The sequence below is a fragment of the Tenrec ecaudatus genome, chromosome 13 (assembly GCF_050624435.1).
Source record: "Tenrec ecaudatus isolate mTenEca1 chromosome 13, mTenEca1.hap1, whole genome shotgun sequence".
Classification (NCBI taxonomy): Eukaryota; Metazoa; Chordata; class Mammalia; order Afrosoricida; family Tenrecidae; genus Tenrec; species Tenrec ecaudatus.
Window position 1 is genome coordinate 11,345,697 of NC_134542.1, and position 13,095 is coordinate 11,358,791.

A 13,095-nucleotide genomic window follows, 5' to 3' on the forward strand; every position below is an offset into this window, starting at 1 on the left:
TAGCACGTCACCTCCCAGGGAACAGAATGCGATCACAACCCCCAGGAGCTTACATTGGATGGCCGAGCCTGCAGAGGCTGTGCCTGTATAGGTGCTGGTGTTGTCAGAATGCTATAGATGAGAAAAAGGAGGCTCAGACAAATAAGGGTCCCGGGTCCCACAGGTCACTCGTGTTACAATCGAGATTAAAGTCAAGGATGTGTTAGCTCCAAACATGTACCCTTAACTACACGCCGTATTGCCTCACACCTCAAACATGCCTAATGTCTTGGGACAGGGTCTAGAAAATCGAATGTCTTTGAAGGCACACCATTTAATTTGTTATGCATTTCAGCATAAGGTCAGAAGTTGGCCTTTAACTTGAGAATGTTGACGGTGCTTGTTAAAATAAATTGAACTGGTCACACAGTGTGATTCTGATTTCAGGTGAACCTGGGCCACCTGCAGATGCAGATGCCTGCCCCCGAATCCCGGGGCTTCCTGGGGTGCCGGGCCACCGAGGACCAGAAGGAGCCATGGGGATTCCAGGAATAAGAGGCACCCCCGGACTGGGTATGTGCCTCACTCTGAATGTTTGTTATTTAGATCAGAGATTGCTGAAATAAAAATCTTTGGGTTTTGCTATGTTGTTTTGTGTGTGTGCATGAATCTGAACGAGTGAGGGGGAAACAGAAAATTCCCTCCTTGGGTACATTTTTTCTACATTGAGCCAAAGTCTTAATCATGTACTAAGTGGGTTTATCCCGCCCTTCTATTCCACACTCCTACTTAAATCTTTTCTGCTTGGCCAGCTTCTATAGCCGGGACTTTTCAACTGTTACTGAAAGGTTAATGGTTCTAATCCACCCAGAGACACCTGGCAAGCCAGTCCTGAAGATCTACTTCCAAAAAGGCATTGCCTTCGAAACACAGTAAAGCAGAGCTCTATTCTGCACACGTGGGGCTGCCATGGCCTGGAATGGACTTGACCACGACCACAGTGAGAACACAATGAGGAGATGTTCGTTAACTGTCATCGATAGCTGTTGGCTTGATTGTTTGAATGAACACAACTAGACCACAAACTATTGGAATGGATCTTGGGGTGGCCTAGAAGAAGGAATGTGATATGTATCTGTGGGATATGCATCTGTTGCCACGGATGACCCAAAAAACAAACTCACTGCCATCCAGTGAATTCTGCCGCATGGGACAGAGTAGAGCTGCCTCCTTAGGTTTCGGAGACTGTATATCTTTATGGCAATAGAAAGCCTCCTCTTTTCTCCCGAGGCGCAGCTGGTGTTTTGAACTGCTGGCTACCCTGCAAGGCCACCAGGACTCCCTGCAGCACCCCCTTAATTGATAGGAGGATTGTCCCACAGTTGTCAAGTTTTTAGAACCCCGAGCAAAGTATTTCAACAAAACCATTCTTTTGAAAACCTTTTCCAGGTGATTCATTGTCTAGATAGTTTACAAAATGATATTGGGATCTAGGGCTGATTATCTTGAGGTCCCTGATCTCTTGAGACCAGTCAGTGGTGATGCTAGCTATTGTATGAAGAGTAGCCAGCCATCCCTGTCCACGCTCCTCCCACACCCGGCTCGGACTTTGCTTCTTTTGAGTTCAGGGCCGGGGAGGTTGGAAGTAGAATGGAATTTTGCATCTGTTTTCCTCATATGTCCCCAAGCCCAAACCGCTAATGACCCACGAGATGGCCCCCTCAGCTGGAGTCTGCATGGATTTAGAGGGGGGAGGTGTCCAAAGCAGTGTTGGAACTTTCCCAGATGAATGGGGTTTTCTTGTGGTTGTTTGTGTTTGCCACATGGCCTTTGTATTTGTGCACGGCTAATTAGGTGTCCGTTGTAGAGACGCCTTTGAAACACCCAGCGCACTGGCAATTAAGTCTTCACAGTTCAACGTCTCTTGGCTTTGATCCTCAATTGCATGGGAGAGGGTGCTCAGTAGGCCCTGTAAGTCGGATCTCCCAACTTCATTTAAGAACCAGGCAGCCTTGTTGTGAGACACTTGATGTATAAAAGACTATGTGGATCATCTCTTTGAAAACAACGTCTAACAAGATGTCTGGGTCTATAATTCAATACTTATAACACATCCCCACCATTTTTGAAACATTATGGTACTGGGTGCTGTGGACCAGACAAAGATGAATGTGTCTCCCTCCTTCACAGGGTACAGGCAGAAACACTTGTAGAGCCTAAGAAACTCATAAATAGTAGGTTATCACTGGCATTTTAAAGAGTTTCAAGCAGCTGGCATTAGGAGAATAGGACAAGATGAAGTTCACTCCGTCATGGGGAAGTCCAGGGTTGCTGAGACCCCAGCAAGAGGTGGCTTTGAAGTGGAGCCTTTAAGGAAAGGTTGGGCTCTGGGGAACCAGACCGGTCCTGTGGGAAGAAGGCAGGGGCACAGACTCAGCCAGGTGAGCTGAACAGCCTGGGAATGATGCGGCAGCTCCATCTTTGCTCCATTGCTAACGGAAAGGTCAGTGCTTTTACCCCACCCGCCACTCCATGGGAGAAAGATGTGGCGTCAGCGTCTATAGAGATCTGCAGTCTTGGAAACTCTATGGGGCATTTCTGCTCTGCCCTATGGGGTCGGTCCCTATGAGTCAGAATTGACTCAACGGCAATGAGTCAATGGTTGAAATAGTTCCCAAAGTTATGTTGAACCCTTAGGGGCGCCTGCTCTGAAAGACCCCTTTTGCCTACAAAGGAGCCTTGGTGGCATGGTGGTTACAACATTGAGCTGTAATCCCAGAGGTCAGCAGTTTGAAACCACCAGCTGCTCCTTGGGAGAAAGATGGGGTTTTCTATTCCCATAAGCAATTATAGCCTCAGAAACTCACAGGGGCAGTTCTACCCTGCCCTGCAGGGTTTCTGTGAGTCCACAGCAGCTCAATGGTAGTGAATTAGTTTTACTTTTGTTTTGCCTGCAATGTGTCCATTGTTCCCGTGTCCACTGATTTCCCAGCAGTATGAACCATCACATCTAGCCATTGAAGAGTGACAAGTGTGTAGTCTGAATTCTGAGTGGTTTAGGTCATCTGTGTTGTGTTGTATGTTGCTCTTTATGCGGCTTTTTCTGGTGGAGAAAAAGCGTTGTTATCCAAGGACAAGTGCATCGCTGGCGTCTTCCTGCTTCCCCTTCAGATTGCTGCCCCTCTCTCATTGCTAAGCTGACTCTGCCACCAGAAGACAGACAAGCAAGCAAGCACACATTGTCCCTTTCCAGCCCAGAGTGAGTGGGCAGCAGACACCAAGCCTAACTCACGTCTGTCGTGAGTCTTCCCCAGAAGAAGGACCAAAGCGTTTCTCCTCAGAGCTCTTCGGCCTCCTGCGTTTTGCAGAATGACTTCTCCGAGGCAGAGCGTTCCGAAGGTGGCGTTCCTCTGCTTTCCACGCGTACTGCTTCGTGGGTGGATCTGCAGGCAATGGCCTTGCATTCCTCTTCATGTCCATTCCTGACCTTCTCCGTGGAGGTCATCCATCAACCCGAGGGGCCTATCAAGATGAAGCTTTATTTCTGAAGACATGTTCCAAAGAACCGGTCCCATAGTGGAAGGCGCTGTATGCACATACTCCTGTGGTTAACCAGCGTCCTCCTCCTCGACTCTCAGGAAACACCCTCAACTTGACCATTTCCCTGTGCCGCTCCCTAAAGGGAACAGGCTCTGTATCACATCTGATGTGGGAACGCCTGTCTCGGATTGGCCATGATCTCGCCACATGCCTATTCAATAGAAGGAATGCCTGCTGCCTTTTTAATCGAAAGAGGAAATTCCCACCAACCCAGAAGGCCCCTTGGGTTGTCAGCACTTGAGCACAGACACTGCATATTGGTGTCATCTGGTTGGCTTTTAGCTCAAGGAAGGCCTTATGTCCTTTCCCCTAAACCCGATATGCTCTGCGAAGCTGATGACAAGTGACACCAGCATGCACACAGCAGCGTCTCTTACAGGAGGTGTTCGCCTGGTCCCAGAAGGGGGAGGAGCTCCCCTCCCCCAATGGAGACCAGGAGACGGTTCTCCTCCTGTGCCTGCGTTTGGGTGCTGGTGAGTGAATTCCAGCTCATGCTGTTGTTGGGTGCCACCAAGTCGGTTCAGATCCAAGCAACCTGATATACAACAGAACGGAACACCACCGGGTCCTGGCGAGCCTCCCAATTGTTGTTGTCTTGAGCCCACAATCACAGCCACTGTGCCGATTCATCTCCAGGCTCCTCCTCTTTCTCACTGCCCGGCCACTTTACCAAGCCGGATGTCCTTTTCCAGGGGCTGGTCTTTCCTAGTGCAGTAGACCTAGTGACCTGATGGTTTCTGAGTTGGGCTAATGACCACAACATCAGCCGTGTGAGACCACCAAATGCTCCACAGGGGGGAGACCAGGCTTTCAGGAGTCTTGGCAACCCTAAGGGAAAGATCCACCCTGCCCTATAGGGCTGCCATGATTTGGAATCCGCTCGATGACAGCGAGTCTATTAAGACTGCTGCGAAGGCTGTATTGGAAAAGCAATGGAAAGGTATCATTATCACAGGGCTTAGCACATTGCAAACACCAAGCCACGAGCTGGAATCAACTCAAAGGCAGCCAACCACACGAAATAGTCAAACCGTGTCCAAAGCTTTTTAACTTTCTTCTGAAGCTGCCCTTATCTTGCTGCCATCTGAATGCTATTACGCTTCATTCATTCCTCCACCAAAGCTTATTAAGAAAAATCATTCCAGTTTGGTTACTGCAGGGCCTCTCTGCGGTCAGCAGCATCAAAGACCAGGCACGGAGGGTCATCTGCCCAGCCCAGCAGGTGATGGATTGGACTGACTGACCAAGCCTGGCCTGAGTCCCAACCTACCCCTCACCTGGCTGGTCCAAGGGGTGGGGGTGGGGCTCCAGGCACTATTTCTACAGCGACTGTGCTGATATGCTGCCAGGGCCACAGCCCACACCCTCCACCAGCAGCACCACGATGCTCTCGCTGTACTCCTGACGTGGCCAGGAGGTGCAGGGCTTAGGCTCGACTCGAAACACCTGGGCGCCTCCACAGCTACCTTTCCCAAAGAAGTCTAGATAGTCTTCCAGCTGATGAATCCACTGATGCCTTTATTACGGTTGGGCCGGTGTTGGAAGTGGCATTGGAAGATGGCGGTGAGCAAAGGACAGAATCCACACTACAAAAATATGAAGAAGTCCTAGCAGGCCGACTTTCAAAGAAGACTTCCCTGGGGAAGTCCTCAGCGTGGACTTCCTGGGACGGGAAAGAACGTTGACGCGTTAGTCACTTGCATCAGTCACTCCAGGTGACACCGAGGGAGCTAAGCAAGCACTAGATTTTCCAGAACATTTAAAGCCAAAGAAGACCATTTCTTCCAGCTTCCTGAAAGCAAAATACCAAGTGGGCACAACAGAAACATCATCTCATTTAATCACCCGCAGTTTCCTGGTATGCCACTGCTCAGAATGATGCAGTCCCATTGGGCTATATTTTCAAAACCAGACATTTTCTTACAGGTGGGAATTACGTTACACAACGCAGTGCAGTTACTGCGGTAAGCTTCGCCTGTTAAACCCATCATGCCACAGTACTAAAGAGATTTATGTTTAAAAAAAACCAAGGATCTTTTTTTTAAATGCATGATGCAGATGAAATTCTTCCCGATCTTTTCAAAATATATCATTTAGAAAGGTCTCTCTTATGTCCTGAAGATGGAAATAAAATGTATGTGACTGTAGGTGCAATGACGCACGACTGATTGGGGATAGGAAGGATAACTCTCGGGGTAAAACACCAGCATCTATGTAACTTGAATGTCGTATAGTCCATGCAACCGAACAGAGAACGCTAACGAAGTATATGCATTCAAAATAGATGTGGTAGATTATTACAAACCTCAGGGCAGGGGAATCCATACTATGCACTGTTGATACATTGTGCATTTAGATATCTTATTCTGCCCTTCTTGAGTCCAAATCACTGCATTCTCCTTACAAACCTGCCTCCATTCAGAGCGGTCTTGACCCCTGCCAACCACCATGTTGGTTATCTTTTGAGACAAACAAAATGGAATGCTTTCCAAATAGTCTTCAAAAGCATTTCAACCTCTATGCAATGAGGATTCATTAAAAAAAATAGACAAAATGTTTTCTGATCGTTCTCATTTTTGTGGTAGATAACACTTTTCTCTCCTTTTTGAAGAGTAGATGTTTGTCAACATATGTTTCCGTGACTTGGGTTATGCTTTCCTTTAAATGAATGCCAGCATCAGTCCTTGTCCATCTAGAATATCATACAACTGTCCGGGAGACTGAGTGTGTCCATAGCCACGTCTGTGTTGCACTTTGGGGGAAAGGGAGTAGGACTTCATCTGTAAGTTTCATTAATATTTAAATTAACGCAAAGCAGTTCATTTATCTACACACCAGTTTCTTAAACAAAAATGGATATTTTTCTCTCCTTCCATCTCCCTAGGGAAGCTACTGTTTTAGACTCAACTAAACTATTAAAAATAAGTTATTTCATTTCTTTTTATCTAAATTCTGTGCATATACAACTGTAATTTAATGCCAGTCTAAAAAGTACTTGTAGCTAGGAGAAAAGGGTATAAATAATATTATTTTATTTAAATAATGTCCATTCTATACATTTTTCCTTCTAAGTGGGACTTTTTTAGGGGGAGGAGGCCCACTTGGCAGAAATTTGAAATCTTTAAGGATTCAGGAAATGAGGATTATAAATTAGTTTAGGCTCCTACCTCATCATTCACATTATTACATACCACATTTGGGGTCAGTGATAGTAAATAAAAAGTAATTTAAGAGGTGATAAATTCACAAATTAGTTTTCCTTACCTTCAGCATTAAGGAATTAGAACTGAATTTAATTAAAATAGTTATAAGGTACAAAAAAAGTCTTAGCATTGATGTTAGTAGCATAGGGGGAAATATGGCTGAATTCAGATGGTGCTTGATGATGTAGGGAGTTGTGGTAAACAAAGCAGTTCATGACCTTTCCACTTTTTAATTAATGTGTTTGTAAAATATACTTTAATGTTAAAAATTCAGTACTTAGAAGAAAGATACTTTAAAGCGAAGATGGTGCAAATTGGTCTCACCTACTATGGACCTGCTATCAGGAGAGACCCGTCGCTGGAAAAGACATCATATTTAGTCAAGTGTAAGGGCAGGGAAACAAGAAGGCCCTCGGTGAGATGGATTGACCCAGTGGCTGCAATAACAGTTGTGAGGATGGCCCAGGACTGAGCAGTGCTTCATTCTGTTGGACACAGGGTGCTGTTGACTCGCTCGACAGCAGTGAACAACAGCATCGCCATCCAGTGGAATTCTGAGGGTTAGGGAACTTCTGGGATAGAATAGAACTACCTTCTTGGGGTTGCTACGATTGTGAAATATACAAAAGATGGCTGCATCTCTCTCCCAGGGAGCGGCTGGTGGGTTTGAACCACTGACCTATCTGTTGGCAGTTGAACATTTCAACAACTATGGTAAAAGGGCTCCTTAATAAAAAAAAGTTCAAGTGTGCCAAGACGATGTAAGAACCTCTCTCTAATCACATCCCTGTTTTGCCTTCAGATACTACTTCTGCCCTATACTAGCTCTTTGATTGGAAGTTTCTTGACCTGTCTGAGCTGCGGGTATCTTGGTGGGGGAGGAGAGAAAGCATAATTCCAACCCCACAAGTCTGGGAAGGCTGGCTAGAGCCGGAGTATGACATAATCCCAGTGCACAGACCAGGGCTGGCCCAAGGAGCACTCGCAGAACTGTTAGCAGGTGCCAGGCTTGTCTTCACCACCGCCATCTTGAATTTTCTTGCAGGGTGCAAAGGGAAGCCGGGACTGGATGGAAGGAGGGGTGAGCCTGGCATTCCTGGGATGCCTGGACCTTCGGGGCACAAGGGGGACAAGGGAGACGCTGGCTGCCCTGGGGTATCAGGTAAGTATACTCAGTCTTGCCCCAAACACCCCCCCCCCCCAATGCCCTTCCTTGGACTCTGTACACCAAGAACAAAATACAAGATCTCCAACCTCTCACATAGCTTTTCCTGCTAGATCTTGTATAATCATTGACTGTAGAGTCCAAGCCCCCTATTAGGCGGACAGGGGCATTAAAGATGCGATGCAAAGCATTCCTGTGTCCTGATGGATGCCGAACTATTGACTGCTATGTACACTCGACATTCTAATGCAGACGGGGAGAACCTGCCCGCCCGGCTCCCAGAAGCAAGTTGACCAGCACCCACTTGTCTCAAGTCACCTTTTGCGCTTGGCATTTAGAAATAGCCTCAGGCCCTCTTCAATAGATCTGCCTCTGAGAGGTGCCCTGCTTGCGTTCCGTCGGACCGTTCATGTCCTGTCTCCAAGTAGGATTCAGTAGCCGTGCCTTCCTCCTACCTCCCTTTCCTTAAAAGAAGAAGAGAACAAACGGGTAGCCAAATCCACAGATTATGGCTGATGGTCCCACCCGGGACTCCCCCCACTCCCAGGGATCACCTTTCTGAAAAGCACCAGGCAGTTCCCACAGTGAACAGCAACACCATGAGAAGCAGTCAGCCAGGAGAGACCAGCAGGGCGGCATTTCCCCCAAACAAAGCTCAGGAGGCCCTGTGGGGCCGGAAAGACAGACAAATGGAAACAGGAAGTCCAGTGGGAAAGAAAGACAAATGGAAACAGGAAGTCCAGCGGGAAAGATAGACAAATGGAAACAGGAAGTCCAGCGGGAAAGATAGACAAATGGAAACAGGAAGTCCAGCGGGGAAGTGGGCAGAGTGCTGTTCCGCTGAGGGAATTGAAGTCTATGTTCAGAAACAGCATGCATGTATCGTTGAATGGAAAACGAATGAGCTCTGTAAACTTTCACCCAAGCTACAATGGGAACACACACACATACACACATGCACACACACACACACACACACACCAAAGTGGTGCCCAAGCCATTGCCCTTGGAATGGAACCAGCCTTGCGCCCACTGCCAGGGTCTGGCATTGCCAGCAAGAATGCTTCTTACAAAGTGCCTTCTCAGATGGGCGGGTTACCAAGTTCTTCTCAGCACTCAACACTTTCCAACATGCTTCCTTCTTGACTTTCATTAGGCTTCTGGCTCATCATGCTTCCTCCTCAAGTAGAATGCAAGCTCCACGCAGGCAGGAACTGCGTGTGGTTTATTTTTATACAAATAGTCTCAAGCTCCTGGAAGTGAGTCCCTCTGTGATTGCAGGAGGCTGTTGGGGCCTGGCGTCATCCTGATTCATTGGGCGCTTACCCTGCGCTCGGTCAGATGTTCACCGAGGTATTTGTTAAATAGAACCCCCTAAACTGCCTTCACTGTGTTCTTCATTCCACCAGGCCCTCCTGGTCTCCCCGGGGATCCCGGGCCCAAAGGGTACGGACATGGATACCTCAGCGGCTTCCTCCTGGTTCTCCACAGTCAGACAGACCAAGAACCCGCCTGCCCCGTGGGCATGCCCAAGCTCTGGACGGGGTATAGTTTGTTGTACCTGGAAGGACAGGAGAAAGCTCACAACCAAGACCTGGGTACGTGGCCACCACACAGTTGCTCATTGCTCCATCCATTGCTCGAAGGGTAAAACTCTCAGGTTCGTTTTATGAACTCATCAATATCTTAAATGAACAATCATCATCTATGGGATTTAAAAAAATTTTAAGTACCATGCTGGAAGGAGCCTGGTGGCATAATGGGTAGGTGTTGGGCCTGCTAAAGGAAAGGTCGGTGGTTTGACACTACTGGGGATTTCCATAAAGGGTCTCAGAAACGCTCAGGGGCAGTTCTACCCTGCCCTATTGACTCAATGGCAGGGAATTAAGAAGGATTGTTTGTTTGTTTGTTTACCATGCTAAAGTGACAGTGTATTAATACTAGTATTGGTTCAATGGCACTTCCTCAAGAAGTTAAACATAATTCCGATAGAAAATGTTTGTTTTGTTTTTTGACTTCCAAATGTAAATAGAGAGTATTTCACCAGGAAGAAGTCAGTGATTGGTAAATTGAAAGCATAGGTGCTGGAGCGTCGTCCAGGCAAGCCTGGGCTTGTTCCAAACCCACTCTGCTGAGACTTGTCTCCGTGGTCAGCGGATGGCTGCAGACAAGTTTTCTCAGCCAAACACTCACCTTAGTCTCATTAGGGCGCCTTCAAAATCAAAGGTCTAATAATAAAAAATTTTTTACATCCCTCCAGATTCCTTATCCCTCACACCTAAATAATGGTTTGAGTGGCTTAAGGGGGTAGGGGGGGGGAGTAAAATTGAAATGCACTTGGAGACTTCAGTCACACACAAGTCCACCTGAAACACAGATAAATGAATACAAATCCCCTCAGTGTAATGGCTTCGGATGGGCTCCACCAAATGCAGGGCAGACAGGTCAGCTCAGAAGGTGGTGGCAACTTCTGGAGGGGAGGGGGGTTCCGAAGTGATGATATTGATCGACCTCCTAGATGTAGAAGGACACAGGATGGGTAGGGCCTTTAATAAGAAGTTCTACGGGATCTGGAAGCTGCCTTGATAAGAAAGAGGCCAGGGAAGGGTGTGGAGGAATCCAGCCCCCACCCCCGCCCCGTGACAGCGCGCCCGCTCATTTTCAAGGGTAGCAGAGGGCTGTCCGACGAGAATTTCATGGGGAAACTTGATCCCATCCACGCTGACAGTGCCCCCGTCAGATGTCCTGTAATTCCTCAATCTCAGAGAACACTGAAAGGGGGGCACAATTTGAGCCCCCGAGGATGCTAAGACTGCCGTGCTCATCCAAGAGCATAGAATTCTCGGGGTGGGGGTGGGGGTTAGAGACAGAACCACCCCCATTCAGATGTGTGCTGACCTCCACGTCGGCTCTGCTTCTCTCCCAAGGCCAGGCCGGGTCTTGCCTCTCCCTGTTCAGCACGCTGCCCTTTGCCTACTGCAATACCCAGCAAGTGTGCCACTATGCCCGGAGAAACGACAAGTCCTACTGGCTGGCCAGTGCCGCCCCGCTGCCCATGATGCCCCTCTCGGAAGAGGAGGTTCGCCCGTACATCAGCCGCTGCGCCGTGTGCGAGGCCCCGGCCCAGGCGGTAGCGGTCCACAGCCAGGACCAGACCATACCCCCGTGTCCGCGCTCCTGGAGGGGCCTCTGGATCGGGTATTCCTTCTTGATGGTGAGTGCCCCCACCGAATCCTGGCCTGCCCGCCATGCTGCCCTGCCTTCTCTAGCTCTTTCGATGTGGATTGCGGTCATTTCGGGGACAGTCACGGTGGCTCTCAGGTCTCGGAAGCCACCACAAGCCATAACCTGCTGAGATGCAGAGTCATTGCTTTTAAGTCATCAGCTAGAGGTTTCTTCAGTACTTTCGTAGAAATTAGAAGTTGCATCTGCTTCCGCCGTCAGTGACATTGGCCCACTTTGTGCGTTCACCCAACCATTGCTGTTGTTTCTCCTTTCTTGAGAAGACAGTTATTTTTTGTTTCAATGATTACAGTCAAATGTTAAACTTGAGCACAGGCCTCAGCACACCATTGATGGGGTCTGGGGTGTCCATTTGTGCCTGAACCCTAATTATCTCTTGTCTTCTGGCTAGCACACAGGAGCTGGCTCCCAAGGAGGGGGGCAGCCCCTCATGTCACCCGGCAGCTGTCTGGAAGATTTCAGAGCGGCGCCTTTCCTCGAATGCCAGGGCCGGCAGGGGACATGCCACTTTTTTGCAAACAAGTATAGCTTCTGGCTGACCACCGTAAAGCCCGATGTGCAGTTCTCCGCTGCACCCTCACCAGACACCTTAAAGGAAGGTCAGGCCCAGCGCCAGAAAGTCAGCCGATGCCAGGTCTGCGTGAAGCATGGCTAGAGAACTCAGCCAGGAGGGACTTCTGCAAGAAGGGGTCATCGGCACAGCTGAGAGATCCCACGGTGCTCGTCTCGGACGGCAGCTTCAGCTGCTCCGGCCACGGTACATTCATGCTTTCCTCAGTCCCCAGTGGCCTTGTTTGACCCACCCATCTAGGCTGACGGCTGCTGGGCATCCTTGAGTTGGTAGCAACTCCTGCTGCGCCTATCCTGTGCCCGTTTGCAACATCGCTCCTTTGTCCGAGGCCAGTGGCCGCAGCCATGGTCCCAAGCCATCTCCTGGAGCACCGTCCTCATGTTCACTGACACGATGCTTCTCTCCAGGGACTGGCTGCTCCTGGTCCCAATGTCCCAAGCCCAGAAGACGGGGTTTCGTCATCCTCACTCTGAAGAAGCGTTCTGACTGTACCTCTTCCAACACACATTCCTTCATTCCTCTGGCAGTCCCTGGTGTGTGGAATATTCTTTGCTAATCTCGATGCAATGGGGTTATTTTAATGATTGTGAGGGCGATGGAGGTGCCGACTGTCTGTAAAACACATGCTAAGTCACAGGAAGACTAAGTAATGGGTGGTAAAGGCCAGGCTACACATTACAACACTGAAAACATCATGCACTGCTTAATTACGTCTCAGAACAATTGAAGTCAGCGATGGTGTAAAATACAGGGTGCTTCTGGATGGACAAGGCAGCCCTGTGGTGCTCGCTGGCTGTGAGGGGTCGGACTACTAACTTCAAGTTCAAATCCACCAGCCAAACCCTCCGTGGGAGAAAGATAAGCCTAGCTAATCCCATGAAGATTCATAATTCCGGAAACCCCACATAAGGTGACTACGTTTCAGAATTGATTAGATGGCAGAATGTTGTTTGGTTTTCTGAATGGATTGGTACGGGCAAAGAAATTATATAAATCGGCACAGAAAACTCACACGTCGAGATTTTCAGCAGTTCAAAATGAGTTCCTCGGTAATTAATTTTTCCATACACTTAAAATCGTTGTAAAACCACAGGCCCAGGAAACAAACACGCAAACAAAGATCCGCAGTTCCATTCAAAGTGGAACGGATGATGGTGGGGGTTGGAGCCGCTCCATTAGCATCAGCTCCTCACTGAGGTGCAGGAAGCAGGCTGCCTTCTGCATTGTTCACACAATACAACAGGCTGTTCCAGCAATCCTCTGAAGAAGTAGCAGTTATGTGGGAGACAAAATATATTCCATAAGGGATTAAGAGCCTAAGAGCAATCAATGAA

General features: G+C 48.5%; 1 protein-coding gene across 1 annotated transcript in view; it reads left to right on the plus strand.

Annotated features, from left to right (window-relative positions):
• COL4A4 (collagen type IV alpha 4 chain) overlaps positions 1-11,845 on the plus strand; it is a 131,141-nt gene extending 119,296 nt beyond the window's left edge. The window contains exons 43-47 of the mRNA XM_075530204.1: positions 427-552; positions 7,828-7,944; positions 9,357-9,545; positions 10,875-11,161; positions 11,582-11,845. Coding sequence (XP_075386319.1) covers positions 427-552; positions 7,828-7,944; positions 9,357-9,545; positions 10,875-11,161; positions 11,582-11,845 — 983 coding nt within the window. The remainder of the gene's footprint in view (positions 1-426; positions 553-7,827; positions 7,945-9,356; positions 9,546-10,874; positions 11,162-11,581) is intronic.
• The last annotated feature ends 1,250 nt before the right edge of the window (positions 11,846-13,095 follow it).